We start from the raw sequence: 18,052 nt of genomic DNA on the forward strand, positions 1-18,052 counted from the left end.
AATTTGGAAAAGAAAACATTTACCAGGCGCAACACTTTAAACAGAGCTGTGGGAGCAGAACAGTGGGAGCATTCACAAAAGGTCATTTTGGGGTAGGTTACAGGACATCTTGCTTCGCACAAAAATCGACCAACATGTGGAGCAATTTTCTGAGTTGATTAGTGGAGGGGCAAGCTCCAATATCAATTACGAAAGAATTCGAGGGGTGGTGGGTTGCCGTTGGTTGGCTGAATTAAAATGGGTCAAATGCACTTAATGCTCTGTAGTCGCATTGTGATCCGAGAGTTATGGAAGAATTAATAAATTGGTTAATGCCTGTGTTAAAATAATGGAGGGTTCAACTCATTCAGGTGGCACAATGGTACAGTGGTCAGCGCTGCTGCCTCACAGCATCAGGGACTCGGGTTCAATTCCAAAGGTGTGCAGGTTAGGTGGGGGTTACAGGGATAGCGAGGGGGAGTGGGCCGAGGGTGGGGTGCTCTTTCGAAGGTTCAGAGCAGATTTGATTGGCTGAAAGGCCTCCTTCTGCACTGTAAGGGTTCTGTGATTCTTTGTTGCTAATATCACATGGTGTGGTGTTAAGATGTACATTATCGACACAAGGGCTGATTCCTTTCTGGGTCTGGTGCTTGCTCGGAGTCCACAGCACTTAGATTTCCCTCTGTTTGTTTAAGTGGGTAGATACTGGGCACTGCAGGCTCACCAATTCACCTGACCAGGGATCCCTGTCAGTGTCACTCATGTGCTGTTAACATTCAACTGGAGAATTGCACCTATAGAATAAGCAGGATGTGACTGGGGATAAAGCTTCCGCCGCAGCAAGCTATGCTACATGTTGCAAAACTGGACAGCGCAACAGGTCACTGTTTGACATGGTAAATAATGGAGCTCTGAAAAAGAAAGTTCTTTGACATAAATGGGAATAGAGGGGACGCTGAGCGGTCGGGTCAATGATGAGATGCTGCCACAAAAGTACAAGTGGCGCTGGCCAGGGTCCGGAGCTGACCAAATATCCACTCTCAGCAAGAGAAATTTTAAAAATCTGAGAGACAGAGGGAGCAAACACCTCAAAGGGAAGCTCCCAACAGTAAAACAATCTGGGGGCTGAAACTCAGCTGAGTGGTGCTGCCAAGCGGGTGACATTTATATGGGCCGCCTGTTATAAACTCCGCTGCCTATTCAGTCCTATTGAAGTTAAACTGAACAGTGAGTGAGACCTTTAACAGGCGGACAGTCTCATACCATCTGTTTTGCGCACCGGCTGAAGGTGAATATCTAATCCTATGTATTGGAACAAGCATTGGTACAAATAATTACAACGAGAGTGCACCTCACCGCTAATATACCTGCCCAGCACACTAACAATGAATCTTAGCAATGCGCCCATAGGAATGGGTTTCTGCTAAAACTCCAATTCTGTCAGCTATCTCTCCAATTTAATGAAACAATTCACTCCTCTTGCTTATTTCCATTTACATGTTACAATTGTCCAAGTTTGGCATTAGCACCACCTTCCCACTTTGCTGCATTATGCACGTAACTCGCCAAATCTCCTTCGGCCGCACCTCACAAATCCGCAAACTCGACAGCTTAGAAGGTCAAGGGCAGCAGCAGGTGCGCGGGAACGTCACCACCTGCGAGTTCCCCTCCAAGCCACACACCATCCTGACTTGGAAATATATCGAAGTTCCTTCACTGTCACTGGGGGCAAGATCCTGGATACCCCTGCTTAACATCACTGTGGGTGCAACTATGCCCGAGGGACTGCAGCGGTTCAACAAGACAGCTCACCACCACATACTCAAGGACAATTAGCGATTGGCAATAAATGCTGGCCCAGCCAGCGATGCCCACATCTTGTGAAAGAAGTTTTTAAAAACTCAATTCAAATGATTTGTAATTCCAGTTTTTTTAGTACACCAATAAGCATTGAAGAGTGGATCACACCTGAAGTGAGATGGAATAATCTTTTTTTTTCCATAGCATATTAAAAATACAAATGATTATGGAAAGAAAATGTTAGTCATAGAATTTACAGTGCAGAAGGTGGCCATTCGGCCCATCGAGTCTGCACCGGCTCTTGGAAAGAGCACCCTACCCAAGGTCAACAACTCCACCCTATCCCCATAACCCAGTAACCCCACCCAACACTAAGGGCAATTTATCATGGCCAATCCACCTAACCTGCACATCTTTGGACTATGGGAGGGTTAATATGATTCAGCCTGTTTACTGTATAAAAGGGTTATTGCGGCTTATGGCTATGCTGTGTGCCTCTCCCACTGTCATAGCAAGGCCCAAGTTTTAAAACATTAACAGAAACAGCAGAGAATTGTACAGTGTACAAATTCCACAACCGTATGTGATTCATTCTTATCAGATGTACAGGGAATGCAGAATCCACTACACATCTATGAGACAACTGTTACACTGCTGTTTCTTACATTGACCGACTGACAAATTAAAAGATATATCCCTCATAGCTTTGTGCACCCTGTCACCCCCAGCGAGCTCTTGCTGTTGCCGTGGCAGCAGCAACAACAATCATTTATATTTATATAGCGCCTTCAATGGAGTAGACAGCCCCGAGGTCCTTTGCCGGAGTAAATGCTTGGCCAAAAAGGTAAGTTTTAAGGTGCTTCTTAAAGGAGGAAGAGGAGAGAGGAGGAGAGGTACAGAGAGGCAAATCCAGAGCTCAGGACCTTGGCAGCCACAAATGGTGCAGCGATGAAAAACCCAGTCTGAATTGGTGTGCAAAAATGGCAGAGGATTGTTGGGCTGGAGGAGGTTACAGACATAGAGAAGGGTGCACATATGGAGAAATTTGAAAACAAGGATGAGAATTTTAAAATCAAGGGGTTTATAAGTTCATAAGATATAGGAGCAGAATTAGGCCATTTGGCCCATCGAGTCTGCTCCGCCATTCTATCATGGCTGAAATGTTCCTCACCTGCTACCTATAATGTTACAGACCAAGAGCTGGATTGTGAAATCAGCCAGAGCATCTGCTCCCTAGAACACATGACCTAGGGGCGGGAGTCGGCAATTTAACCTCCCGAGCCTAACACTCTCAAGGTGATCTTGGCTGATCCCATCCTGGCCTCAACTCCACCATCCTGCCCGTTCTCCATAACCCTTCAACCCATTACCAATTAGCCAAGTGCCAATGTGGGTCAGCAAACAGATCACTCCAAGTAATGCTATGTAAACTACAACAACTTTGCACAAAAACCACTTTCATATGAAACCAAAATAATCTGTTACCAATCCCGGGTAATCACCCTCCACATCACATTTGCTCCTCCCAATATCTTGCAAATGAAAAGTGTTTGTTTATGAGTTACCATCAGTCATTAATCTTCACTTTGAGATGATAAAGAGACATTGCCATTGTTGATTCTGTCACCTGAACTCTCAGTTGCCTTGTAAACCACCCCCACATCGGTATTCTTGAAGACTGACCCTAGGAGCTGGTTCCCAATGCTCACATCATTAAGATCAATCTACATAGACCCACAACCCATCGTGGACCTATTTGCACTTGGAACTATGAATCTGCTGGCCTCTGGAATTAGTCTTAAGGAAGATCAGGACAAAAGGTGGCTATCCATTACTGCCTTTGTCATCTCCAAAGGGTTTCCATTTTTTTCTCCCCAAGATGTTTTAGGTGCCCATTTTGCTTTCTACCGAGCCTTACATGCCATTAATGGCAGGCTACCTGGTCAACGACCTCCTGATGGACTCCTTGTTAAATTGCTACTGGAATGTGCACAATAATTTTCAATTTTTACATCCCTTCATTCAAGAAGGAGTCTGATGGTTGTCTCCTCACAGTGAGGGCTGAGATCAGGGACTGAGTACCAGAGACACGGGTGCATACGCCTCTTGCTTCATGGCACTGTGCACCTTCATCTGTCATGTGCTCACTCCTTACATTTGTTCTTCCCACACTTTGCCACATTGAGTGCAGTTATTTTACATAGATTTTACATAGAATTTACAGTGCAGAAGGAGGCCATTCAGCCCATCGAGTCTGCACCGGCTCTTGGAAAGAGCACCCTACCCAAGGTCAACACCTCCACCCTATCCCCATAACCCAGTAACCCCACCCAACACTAAGGGCAATTTTGGACACTGAGGGCAATTTATCATGGCCAATCCACCTAACCTGCATATCTTTGGACTGTGGGAGGAAACCGGAGCACCCGGAGGAAACCCACGCACACACAGGGAGGATGTGCAGACTCCACACAGACATTGACCCAAGCCGGAATCGAACCATGGATCCTGGAGCTGTGAAGCGATTGTGCTATCCGCAATGCTACCGTGCTGCCCCTATAAGGATGTCCACATGGTCTGTGCTCATGAATGAAAAATGAATGAAATGAAAATCGCTTATTGTCACGAGTAGACTTCAATGAAGTTACTGTGAAAAGCCCCTAGTCGCCACATTCCGGCGCCTGTCCGGGGAGGCTGGTACGGGAATCGAACCGTGCTGCTGGCCTGCTTGGTCTGCTTTAAAAGCCAGCGATTTAGCCTGGTGAGCTAAACCAGCTAAACCATAGGTGAAGCTATGAGACTCAAAGGGCCAAATGCCTACTCCTGCTTCTATTTTCTATGTAAATAGTGCAGACCATCACACCCAGTGACCACACATTGTTCAGCAAGAGTCATGAAACCAATTTTTTAGATCAGCCCATTCACCACATAATAGACAACAACGCTGGACAGCTCCGATTGGCGCTAATATTTTCATAGGGACTCCTTTGGTGCATCCCCACCAGCCACAAATGCAGTTTAACTGAAATGTTGCTCTGAAGCTGTAAATATCTCAGAATAGCAGATGGTGGTGTTGGGGTCAGGATGAAGGAGGCGCACGAAGAATAGATCAGTCCAGACCCCCCAAGTGAAAGAAAATTCATAAAAGAGAAGCCAGCAGAGTAAGGATGTAGGGAATTAAATCACCTTGACTTCCTGGGCAAGATGTAATTGGAGATCACAACATGGCCGCCACGGTTGTGTCACAGAGCTAAACAACTCGGAGAGGGTGTGAAGAATAAACACCAACAAATTAATTTGTAGTTAGTGAACTCCCAGTGGAATTTAAATGGAAAGTGTACCCTCACACCTACTGGAGTTATACCTGTTCCCCAGCTTGGCTCTATTGAAAAAAATCTATTCCAATATCCATTGGAGTGATACTGGCTGTCCAGGATATAATAATAATTTTTATTGTCACAAGTAGGCTTACATTAACACTGCAATGAAGTTACTGTGAAAATCCCCTAGTCGCCACATCCGGCCCCAGTTCGGGTACACAGAGGGAGAATTCAGAATGTCCAATTCACCTAACAGCACATCTTTCGGGGCTTGTGGGAGGAAAGTGGAGCACCCGGAGGAAACCCAAGCAGACACAGGGAGAACGTGCAGACTCCGCACGGACAGTGACCCAAGCCGGGAATCGAACCTGGGATCCTGGCTCTGTGAGGCAACAGTGCTAACCACTGTCACATAAACCCAGTATTACCTCTACCCCAGTGCCCAATGGTCTTTAATTTTAGTTTCTAGAAGGAGAGTTGAGGGAAAAGAACTCTGAATGAAACAAAAGTGGGAAGCACTTTGGAATCTGTCTAGTTGTTTGGGTGCTGAAAGATTTAAGCACAATTAGGGTACACTCCAATGGAAATGATTGTTTAATGAAACCTTTCTCACTTTCTGACTAGTGTGCTGATCAGTCACTGCTAATACTTTAATCTGAAGGTTTGTACCTCCTGTCATACTTTAGTTGTCTGCTTCAAGGGAAACTTCCATAGAATCCGTACAGTGCAGAAGGAAGCCATACGGCCCATCGAGTCTGCACTGACCCTTCAAAGAACACTCTACCCATGAAATGAAATGAATGAAAATCACTTATTGTCACAAGTAGGCTTCAAATGAAGTTACTGTGAAAAGCCCCTAGTCACCACATTCCAGCGCCTGTTCGGGGAGGCTATTACGGGAATCGAACCGTGCTGCTGGCCTGCCTTGGTCTGCTTTCAAAGCCAGCGATTTAGCCCTGTGCTAAACAGCCTCTAGACATGTCACTCCCACATCCATCCCATCCCCATAGCCCCACCTAATCTGCACATCCCTGGACACTAAGGGGCAATGTAGCCTATGGCCAATCCACCTAACCTGCACATCTTTGGACTGAGGGAGGAAACTGTCACACCCAGAGGAAACCCATGCAGACGTGAAGAGAGCGTGCAAATTCCACACAGACAGTTACCCAAGGCTGGAATTGAACCCGGGTCCCTGGTGCTGTGAAGCAGCAGTGCTAACAACTGTACCGCCGTGTACATCCGCAGTGTAATTAGGGAGGGAGTTCCACAATTTTGACTCAATGACGGTGAAGCAACAGTGATATATTTCCAAGTCAGGGTGTTGTGATGTGTAGGAGTTGGTGTTCGCATGTGCTTCGTGCCCTGTTCCTTCCAGGTGAGAGGAAGGCGCAGGTTTAGAAGGTGGAAGAAGTCTTGGCAAGTTGAATGCGTAAGGTGGTGAGTGTAGCTTCCAATCAAGCGGGATGCTTTATCCTGGATGGTCTTTTCAGGATGGATGCGAAGAGGATGTTTCCTCTTGAGGGAGCATCTATAACTAGCTCACTGTTTAAAAGCAATGGTTGGCCATTTTAAAGTGAGATCCGGCAAAATGTTTTCTCTCAGAGGGTTATGAATCTTTGAAATTTTCTTCCTCAGAAGGCAGTGGGAGCAGAGTCTTTGTATGTTTTGTAAAGCACAGGTGGGTAGATTCTTGGTAAGCAAGGAGTGCTAGGCTATCGTGGGTAGGCAGGATGCCGATTTGAGGTTAATATCAGATCAACCTTATTAAATGGCGGAGCAGGCTTGAGGTGTCGAATGGCGACTCCTGGTCCTTATTCATATGTTTGTACGGTGTTGAGCTTCTTGAGTATTGTTGGAGCTGCTCTAACACAAGAAAGTGGGCATGGTGGTGGTGGTGGTATTCCATCACACTCCTGACCTGTGGCTTTGGAGAGTCAGGAGGTGAGTTAGACATCCCAAAATATCCAGCCTCTGACCTACTCTTGAAGTCACAGTCTTTGTGTAGCGGCCCTTGTTAAGCCCCTTGACGATGGGGCTTGTGATGGTTTGCAATGCCACTGAATGTCATGGGAAGGTGGTTACAAACAGTGAGGCAACAACATTAAAACCGATCTTCCCAAACGTCCAGTCAACAACAACTTATATTTATATAGTGACTTACATAATAAAATGCCCCCACGTGCTTCACAGCAGCATTGTAAAACATAATACAACACCAAGCCTCATAAGAAGGTATTAAGTCAGATGTCCAAAATCACAGTCAAAGAGGCAGGTTTTAAGGAGCGTCTTATGGGAAGAAAGTGAGGTGGAGAGGTGTAAGGTGGGAATTCCAGAGTTTGGGCTCCACGCAATTGAGGACATGGATACCATTGGTGGATCAATTAAAATGAGGGATTCACAAGAGGCCAGAATGAGAGGAGTGCAGATGTCTCGGATGGTGTGGAGCTGGAGGAGGTTCAAGAGATCGAGAGGAGCAAAGACGTGGAGGGATTTGTGAACAAGGATGGGAATTTTTAAATCAAGCTGTAGCTTGACCGAGAGCCAATGTAGATAGTATAAAATCGAAACACCATGAACCTGAAATTCAGAAATACAAGCAGAAACCAGAGAGAATACCCCAGGCTTTGAGGGAAGGAGTGACAGGGCTTATGGACTGTGTGTGATTATAGAGCTGCAGGTTCGCAATCCTGAGACGATATCCCTTTTGGCAAACAGGCTACTTTGGATAAGCCGTGATTTCCACAAGATGAGCTAACAGGGGAACCCACTGACAGTTCTGCTGCTCGAAATCTGCCACACGCCACAAGAGATTTAAGGGTCCGGGGTTCAATTCCAGCCGTGGGTGACTGTGTGGAGTCTGCACTTTCTCCCCGTATCTGCATCCAGGTGCTCTGGCTTCCTCCCACAGTCCAAAGATGTGCAGGTTAGGTGGATTGGCCATGCTAAACTGCCCCTTGGTGTCCAAAGGTTGGGTTACTGGGTTACGGGAATAGGGTGGAGGCATGGGCTTACGCTTGAGTAGGGTGCTCTTTCCAAGGGCCGGTGCAGACTCGATGGGCTGAATGGTCTCCCTCTGCATTGTCAATTCTATGAAGGTGCAGGCAGGCCGGTGAAACCAAAATTTCTAGGCCCGACGACTTCAATGCCTCGGCTTTTACATTTATGCAGCCTCATTGTACTGTGGGCCTTCCCCAAGGCTCTTTTTTTTTAAGTGCATAAAGGCAACCAGCCAGAATCTGGTTTTGACATGTTGGCATTACCCATGCAATCGCTGCACTGTGAAAAATACAAAGGTAATGGGCTCTCTGCTTGATCTAAAAAAAGAGGCTCGCTTTTCACCCACTTTCCGATCCTAACATTAGGCCATCACCAAAATGAAACTCCGGCACTTCCTTTATCCAGCCGCCTACTCCCAGCACTTTATGTTCTTCACGGAACCTTTGACCATCGAACCTTTTTCTGTTGCAATGCACAATGAATAGTTTCACTGTGTACTTTGTAAACCTGCGTGAAGAATTCATCTCCGGTGTTGGATGAAACCGAGCTGCTCTCTCACCTGCTGCCCTCGTGTCAAAAAAGTAAAGGCTGGCAGCAGAGTGGGGAAGAGCGGAGCTTGGGCCGGACGCAGCCTGCAACGCAACTGCAGGATTTCTTTGATGGTCTTTCTTTTCTTCATTCCTTCATGTGATGCGGGCTGCTACGCCCCTAATTACCCTCGGGAAGCCACCCTGACAGCCTGAGTGGTGAGGCCATTTAGAGGGGGCAGTTTGGAGTCAACCGCATTGCTGTGGGACTGTTGTAGTCACACGTCGGCCAGACTGGGTAAGGACGGCAGATTTCATTACCGAAAGGACATGAGTGAGGCAGGTGATGTGCGGCCACCATTACGGAGACTAGTTTTCAAATTCCAGATTTCTATTCAATTCCACCAGCTGCCATGTTGGGACTTGAACCCATGTCCCCAAAGCATTAGCCTGGGCCTCTAGACGACTGGTCCAGTGACGTCATGTCGTCTCCTTTGCACTCTGTGTTCACCTTGAGCAGACAGGCTATGCAGTATAACTGCGTTCTAAAAGCAGCTTAATAGGGCTGAACTTAATGCAACAAAGTAACCCTCATGCCAACAATTATTAACCATTTCTACCAAGCAGCTCCTGTGGGAGTTAACTGATCCAAAGCCTATTGCCGGCTGGAAAGGAAACTTGATAATCTGAAGGGTTATAATTAAAGTGACTGATAGTTTGCCCCTGTCGTGTACAGTTAATACATTTAAAAGAAGGGACGCACTAGTGTTGAGTTACAGAAGAGTTAATCCTTAGAGATACTGCGTACCTGTGTGCCCTGGGAAAGGTTACAAAGATTAGAGCTCATTGACTCACTCATGCACTCCCCTGTCCTGCATTATTCATTTCCTGAGCTAATTTCCTCCTTTTTCGCGACCTAATCAATATCAGCACCAGTCCCCAGCAAATTCACAAATTCTCGCCTCTGACACGCCTGACCTTTCGAGACCCCCATCCCAATTCACAGACTGCATTAAGGAAAGACCATCATTCCTGGCTGGTAAGGAGACCGCAGAATGGGCTGTCATCACATCCCATAGACTGGACAGCTCCTGCTGGCTGAGTCTGGGGCTAGGAACATAAACAGGCAGCCCGTAACCGCCTTGTGGAATAAAGATAAATGAACGTGGATACAATTCTACAAATGCAGTCCCCTAATATAAAAAAACAAAGGATGTCACGCAGTGACTGAGCACACACTGGAAGGATAGGAGAGATCAAAGGGGAACATGCCTCATTCAAAGAGCTTGCTTAATTTTCAATTAAGCATGCATAATGGACACAATGCCATGACAACACTGACTGCATGCTGTTGCATTATTTTAGCCAGAGTGCAACACTGAAAACAGCTGATTTTGCTGACAATGTGCTTGTAGGGCGTCTTGTAACTGAGTGGCCTATGACACTAGGACTGCATCGCAGTCTGTCAGGGTCAGCAGAATGGGCTCCTCCCCGTCCCCTCCCATCTCCACCCACCAACCCCCCCAACCCATAGTCTTCATACTTGGACAGCGACCTCACGTTGACCTCCACTCGACCCCACTGCTTGCGAGGTTCCTTTGTTCGGATCAGGGGCTTGCTGATTTAAGTGTGTAGATTGCAGGTACAAGAACAATATGGATTGTTTTCTGATCTCTTCAGAATCACAATGACATTTGCAATATGACTCACTCAGCCTCCCACTGCATTGTTTCCACATTGCCTTTTCTCCACGCTGATTATTTTCCCCTAAAATTCTATTCCTTTTTTTTTTGCAAATTTTTACTTTCTAACCCGTTTCCCTGGCAAAACCACCCCAGTTGTTCTCCTCCCCATCTTCTCTGACAGCACTCACTCACGCAAACAGCAGCCATTTTGTTCTCCTGGCCATGCGTCATGTTGAAGCTCAGAGCCCTACTGCACACGCTCCTGCCAGCCCTCACCGTTGGATCATACGGTGCCATCCGCCACAGTTAGGTTGTAGGGTGCCTGCTCTTTCACTGCTTGGCAGCTAGCTCTTTGCCCCACTACTGATTCCATCCCTCACCCACGTGCAGGGTTCAGTCTAGCAACCCCGTCCGTACTCATCAGTCCCATTTGTAAATCTGACAGCCTTGAAGCACAGTCAAAATGGCGGACAGGCAGAAAGTGTTGCCTCACCAACCCCACCAACCTCAGGCTGTCTTAGCTTTGGTAACACCCATTACAGATTGGCGGGGGTCTAATTCATAAGGGCCACAGTTTTAAGGACAAGTCAAGGGAGGCTGGCCGGTTGCCAGTGATACCAGCCATGGGGCAGCAGTGTGGCCAAATGAGGTGAGATTAATTTGTGGGAGGATTTACCGGGGACTTTAGGAAGGATTCGAAGGTTTCTTAAGAGGGTGCAGAGAGATGATTGACCCGGGGGGTGAGGGGCTACCAGGTCAGGCTGGAGAGGTTGTGGGTGTTCCCCTTGGAACGAAGGACCGTTGAGGCGAGATTTGATAACGGTCTGCCAAGATTATGACAGGTTTAGATAAGGTAGACAAAGAAAAGCTGTTCCCATTAGCTTCTGGCCCATGGATAAGGGGCCACAGATTTAAATCTTTGGCCAAGAGATACAAAGCTGATGTGAGAAAGAGCTTTTTTTTTACCACGGTGAGTAGTAATGACTCTCTACCCACGATGGATCTGGAAGCAGAGAAAATGAATGATTTCGAAAGGATATTACATGCGTGCTTGAGCGAAATGGACTTGCAGGTGGGATAGAATGAGAGATTGAGACTGAATTCCCCCCCCCCCCCCCCCCCCCCCCCCCCCCCCCCCCCCCCCCCCCCCCCCCCCCCCCCCCCCCCCCCCCCCCCCCCCCCCCGCCCCACCCCACCCCAGCTGCCATCATGACAAAATGTACTTAACCTTGTGCAAAGAATCATTGCCTTGGGTCCCTGGCAATGCCCTATTCCAATTTCTGCCACCCAGCCTTAATGTCATTCCCACCCACTTTGGGAGGGACTCTTAAAATTATACCCGAAAGGTAGGAATAGCCCAGGCCTCGAGCTGACCTGAGCAGGGGGCTCCCACCCACACCATCGACACCAAGCCCATCCACACTCACCACCCCCCCAACCCAAACTACCACAGCTTCAAATCAAAGTTCTCAGCTTCAACTACATTTCTGACACTGGGAGACGGAAAAGTTCCCATTGTTGTGTGTGTGAAACCTTGCTGTGTACAAACCGGCATTTACTATGTTACAACAATAATTACACCTCATGAGTACTTTGTTAGCTGCACAGCCCTTTTGGTCATTCTGAGGTTATGAAGGAGGAGGAAAGGGGCAAGGCTTTCTTTTAGATTCAGATTGTAGTCTCCTAGAAGTGGAAGATTATGTCGGGACCCAATATCAAATTGCTGCTCTAGTTTGAATTCTCGCAGTGGCCTAACACCCAAATAACACTTGGGGCCAGAAGCTTCGTAATTGAATCTGTCTTGAACCCATAACACTATCTGCAATGCCACTGAGGTGCTGCTATCCTGGAATACTTGGGACGGGATTTTCCGCATATATTATCCTGTAGTGGTGAGATTTTAAAAAATAATCTTCTCCCGTGTCTGCATCAAACCATACACCTCAAAACTCCTCCACTGTAACTATTGAGTCCCACCATTTAAAAGGAGCACATGTCAAAGGATTGCCTAACCAATCCATTCAGCTGGCTCTCTAACCTAACTTTTAACCTAACTCGCCAAGCGAGGATCCTACAGAATTGCATAGAAAGTTGGTTTTACACTTTGCCCTGAAATGTTTTACTGTGGCTTCGTTGGAAAGTAAAATTGGAAGTGGCATGAAACCCAACGTTGCAATCTTGTCAGTCCCACGACAAATAAATTAGGTTAACATTTCTGTTGGACTGCAAATCAGAGCAGCCCGCTTGATTGGCACCGCATCCAACACCTTAAACATTCCATCCTTCCACCACAGGTGCCCAATGGCAGCACTGTGTACCATCTCCAAGATGCACTGCAGCAACTCACCAAGGCTCCTCGGCAGCCCCTCCCAAACCCACAGTCTCTACCATCTCAAAGGACAAGGGCAGCAGGTGCATGGGAACAGCATTGTCTGGAGTTTCCCCTCCAAGCCACTCGTCATCCTGACTTGGAAATATATCGCCGTTCCTCCACTGTCGCTGGGTGAAAATCCTGAAACTCTCTCCCTTAAAGCACGGCAGATGTGCCTACACCACGTTGGCTGCAGCGGTTCAAGAAGGCGGCTCACCACCACCTTCTGAAAGGCAATTATGGATGGCCTAGCCAACAATGCCCACATCCCATGAAAAAATAAATAAACATTCCCCCCCCCTTCCAAGTATCAGCTCGAATTCCATCTTTACGACATATTGTAGGTTCAGAAAATACACTGCCAGAAAGCAAAGGGCAACAGCTTACCGTGCTTACTTGAGGGGATGAGTTTGGCTGTGGGTGGTGCGGAGAGCTGTGAGACAGCAGCGGGTTCATGCTGTGTGACTGAACATTGTACGCGTCCATGGCAAGTTTCTGACGGAAAGCTTCCTCCTTCCTCCGGTTAGCAAACCAGTTATACACTCTGACTTCTGTAACCAGATTGATCCCAGTCCATGTGCTTAGAAGGGGAGACGCCACGTTGTATACATTCGGCTCTGAGGTAAGGAAGGACAGTAATGCTTTAAATAGTCTACCTGAATCCTCTTGAATGCCGATGCACCATTAGAATCTAAACGCTTAATTATATCTCACATCGTCATTTACTTCATTTCATTGATATCAAAATGCATTTGATTACAACGATAAAAAATTTTGCTTGATATACATTAAAACAAAACTGGGCGGCACGGGTAGCATTGTGGATAGCACAATCGCTTCACAGCTCCAAGGTCCCAGGTTCAATTCCGGCTTGGGTCACTGTCTGTGCGGAGTCTGCACATCCTTCCCGTGTGTGCGTGGGTTTCCTCCGGGTGCTCCGGTTTCCTCCACAGTCCAAAGATGTGCAGGTTAGGTGGATTGGCCATGATAAATTGCCCTTAGTGTCCAAAATTGCCCTTCGTGTTGGGTGGGGTTACTGGGTATGGGGATAGGGTGGAGGTGTTGACCTTGGGTAGGGTGCTCTTTCCAAGAGCCGGTGCAGACTCGATGGGCTGAATGGCCCTCCTTCTGCACTGTAAATTCTATGTTAACGCAGACCTGTTGATAAGAGCTGTTTAGGGAACAAGACCTTTTCACTGTCCAAAGGATGTGGATAGTGGGGACTAAATTAAGGATAAAGTCTTCTTTCAAGCCCCATTCATGACAATTTGAGGAAGAAATAAGTTGAAACATAAAATTGTTCTGATTTCCTGTGTCCTTCCTTCTCTTTAAAGTGGCCGGCCAAGGTTTTCTGTGTCATCGGTCCCAGATCTCACATTATTAAAATGAACACCTTGAGACATAGGAGCAGAATTAGGCCATTTGGCCCATCAAGTCTTCTCCACCATTCAATCATGGCTGATATTTTTCTCATCCCCATTCTCCTACCTTCTCCCCATTACCCCTGATCCCCTTATTAATCAAGAAACTATCTATCTCGGTCTTAATGAAAATCAGCGATTTGACTTCCATAACCTTCTACGGAAAGATCAGGGTTCACCATCCTCTGATTGAAGAAATTCCTCCTCAACTCAATTTTGAAGGATCATCCCTTCAGTCTGAGATTGTGTCCTCTGGTTCTAGTTTTTCCTTTTAGTGGAAACCATCCTCTCCACGTCCACTCTATCCAGGCCTCTCAGTATCCTGTAAGTTTCAATAAAATCCCCCCCCCCCCCCTCATCCTTCTAAACTCCAATGAGTACAGACCCTGAGTCCTCATATGACAACCCTTCATTCCAGGGATCATTCTTGTACATATGTGAATGTTGGGAAAAGCACAAGAGACAAACCCACCCATTTTGTCCTCAACAGTAAGAGCAGGTGGCACCATTGTTGGAGTTGGCTGGGATGGGTTACTGAGCCGAACATTGTTTAATGAGAGAGGTGCATTAATCATAGACAGTCACACCCTAGAAGAGAGCATCTACAGGAGTGAAAAGCAAAATTTGGGTCCTTAATAGTTTTAATAATTTAAATAAAGCCTTCTGTAGAGATTTCTATAAAGGTTGCCCTAATATCCCTGATACCCTTTGCAAACCCCAACACTCCCCAAACAAACATGGAAGTTACATTTTCCAGAGCAACACTGGATCAATTCAACAGCAAAACGTTAAACGTCTGCTGGATCCATCAGAAATATCAATGCGCCGGTAGCAAAGCTGACCAGCCCACAGATACAATAGACTGTTTTACTTAAAGTAACCCTTTCTTAATGACTACAACTCATTCACAATATGTGGCTTAATAGTAATAATAGTAGCAATAATAATCTCTCATTGTCACAAGTAGGCTTCAATTAAGTTACTGTGAAAAGCCCCTAGTCGCCACATTCCGCCGCCTGTTCGGGGAGCTTAATAACTAGCCCTGAATGTATCATCAGCACTCTGGTTACAAAAGAAATTGCCTCCTCCCCATTTAAAAAAACTATGGCACAGAAATATACAGAGTTAAAAGTCAATGATGAGGACTGTCATATTTTAACTTGAATAGTAATGTCAGCAGTAACACATGTTCAATTCATTGTTCCACTTATCTCCTGAGCACTTGATCACCTTAATTCAATTTTGGCCAGAGGGAGAGATTCACTGACTAAATTCTATTAAAAATTGCAGAGAAATCTAAAGTCGAATATCTAGTTTGCATCAGAAATTACAGTTTGAAATTATCACTTTGGTTTAATGATATACTGATTGCACTCACATAGTTTGATCAAAAACAGGATAAGAAAGTCCTACGATGATCAGCAATATCAACACTGGGGCAGCAGGGTGGCACAGTGGTTAGCACTGATGCCTCACAGCGCCAGAGTCCCGGATTCGATTCCGTCCTTGAGTGACTGTCTGATTGGAGCCTGCACATTTTCCCTATGTCTGCGTGGCTTTCCTCCGGGTGCTCTGGTTTCCTCCAACAGTCTAAAGATGTGCAGGTTAGGTGGATTGGCCATGCTAAATTGCCCTTAGTGTCCAAGAAAGGGTAGGTCCGGTTACTTGGGTTACGGGGATAGGGTGGAGCTTTGGGCTTAAGTAGGGTGCTCTTTCCATCGGTCAGACCCGATGGGCCGAATGGCCGCCTTCTGCACTGTAAATTCTATGATTCTATGATTATAAACCGACACAAACCAGAGCAGTCTTATTCCAAAGACGCATTACAATCTTTCAAGCAACTGTGCTAACCACTGTGCTACCGCCTGTAATCATTTTCTGCCCAATCTAATCCCCCCCCCTTCTCCTGAATTTGCTGCCTTGCAGCCTGGCACAGTTTGCAGATTTGGCCATCCTTTGAAGACACCGTCGAGGCTGATGGGCTTTGCGAGTAAAAGTCACAGGGTCAGTCGGGGTATCCCAGGCTGATCCGTCCCCATCCCCCACTCCTAGGGTACTGAGTCCAATGGTGCCACCCTTCACTGCGATCATGGTCACAATCACCTGACTCAGCGATCGAACGTGGGTCCATCCACACCGGGCAGCGTACTTACCAAGGATAACTGCTTATTATTAAATTGCCAGGTAATGACGGCTTACCTGTTGCATTCCTCTACCAGTGCCTCCCGCTCCTCCTTGCTGGGGTTCTTCTGTCTCTCATAAGCTTGGTACAATATTTGCTGGGAGGCGGGTCCCCATTTAAATCTGTTGCGGCGCATCTTCTTGTTGACAGGCTCAGTGCCTACCTCCGAGGCCTGCCCTTGGTCTTGCTGATTGAACTCTGGAAAGAGAAACAGCAGCTGATCTGGCCTGCTTTTGTCTGTCATAGTGTTTCCAGTATTCTGGATAGTCTGGTTGAATTCTGAAAGAGAAAGGGTAGATTTGACCGAGCCTTTACACAACAGGACAAAAAAAACTGAGTTCTATATTCCTTCAAAAAAAAAATTCACGACAAGATTTCAAGAACCGTCACAATCAAATCGATAGTCATCAACGAAAGCTCCTAAACTTGATGTGCAGACACGGCACTGCCTTATGTCGCTCTCTGTAGCTTGTGGTTGGTCGGTGAATGTTTAAAAACTCATTCAAAGGATGTGGGCCTCGCTGGCTATGCCGTCAGTCATTGCCCATCCCTAATTGCCTTTGAGGAGTTGGTGGCGAGCTGCCTTCTTGAACCGCTGCATGTGATGTAGGTGCACCCGCAGTGCTAACTGTGTGGCTTGCTGGGCAATTCCAGAGGGCATTTAAGAGCCAACCACATTGCTGTGGGTCTGGAGCCACATGTAGGCCAGACCAGGTAAGGATGGCAGATTCCTCCCCCCCAAAAAAAGAACATTATTGAACCAGATGGGTTTTTATGCCAATCGACAACATTCATCATTCGACTTTTAATTCCAGAATTTTGATTGAATTCCACTACCTGCCCCAGGGCACGATCTTGGGTCTCTGGATTACTAGTTCAGCAGTAATACCACTACACCACTGCCTCCCCTCCATTATCTTAGAGAAAACAATGTAACTTGGCATAAGTGGTGCTTGTAGCTGGAACCAAATTCAAAGCTTGTGCCTTACCAAGCTAAGAAATGTTACAAAGAACCATTCAGAATTTACAGCACAGAAAGTAGCCATTCAGCCCAGTTGGTCTGTGCTTGTTTATGAGCCGTCTCTCACCCTACCTCATCTAACCCCATCTGCCTGTCCTTTCTCCCTCACACACTGATCGAGCTTTCTCTCAAAGACGTCTAAGCTAGTTGTCTCAACAGGTGGTGACGTTCCTCATTCTGACCACTCTCTAAGAAAAGTAGTTTCTCCTGAATTCATTATTGGATTTATTCGTGACGACCGAATATTAGAGTCACAGAGTTTTACAGCACAGAGAGAGGCCCTTCGGCCCATCATGTTTGCACCGGCCATCAAGCATCCATCTCTTCATTGCTCCTAGTTTTGGACTCTCCTACACATGGAATTATCTTCTCAATATCGATAATTCTACAACTGCAGAAACCATTTTACAATTTCCTGTTATTTGCAGCAAAATATTAATATTCATTGCCCTCTATTTGGGGTATTTCATTCTGTCCTGGATGCATTGTAATGTCATGCAGGGCATTTTTAATCAAACTGTCCCTTAGCCCAAACTCAAAAGAGCTCGCGCTCAGCTGAAACATTCCACTTTTCACATCAGCGTTCCTCTCCTGGTGAGAGTCAGAGGTTTCGAGGCACGAACAGTTCATGCCGTGACCTGGGAGGTTTCTCAAAATCAATTCTAAAAGGCCTTTCCATTCGGCAGAGGGATGACTAGTCGCTGCCCTTATAATATTTGTCATTGGAGATCTCCTGTTTGTATAAA

The 18,052-nt window shown here is 46.5% G+C and overlaps 1 protein-coding gene across 1 annotated transcript in view; it reads right to left on the reverse strand.

The window, feature by feature from the left end:
- Positions 1–18,052, reverse strand: part of hnf1ba (HNF1 homeobox Ba) — a 120,947-nt gene that overhangs the window by 91,812 nt on the left and 11,083 nt on the right. Inside the window, 3 exon segments of the mRNA XM_038813106.1 lie at positions 13,070–13,262; positions 13,264–13,299; positions 16,303–16,483. Coding sequence (XP_038669034.1) covers positions 13,070–13,262; positions 13,264–13,299; positions 16,303–16,483 — 410 coding nt within the window.

The sequence above is a fragment of the Scyliorhinus canicula genome, chromosome 12 (genome assembly GCF_902713615.1).
Source record: "Scyliorhinus canicula chromosome 12, sScyCan1.1, whole genome shotgun sequence".
In the NCBI taxonomy this organism is placed as follows: Eukaryota; Metazoa; Chordata; class Chondrichthyes; order Carcharhiniformes; family Scyliorhinidae; genus Scyliorhinus; species Scyliorhinus canicula.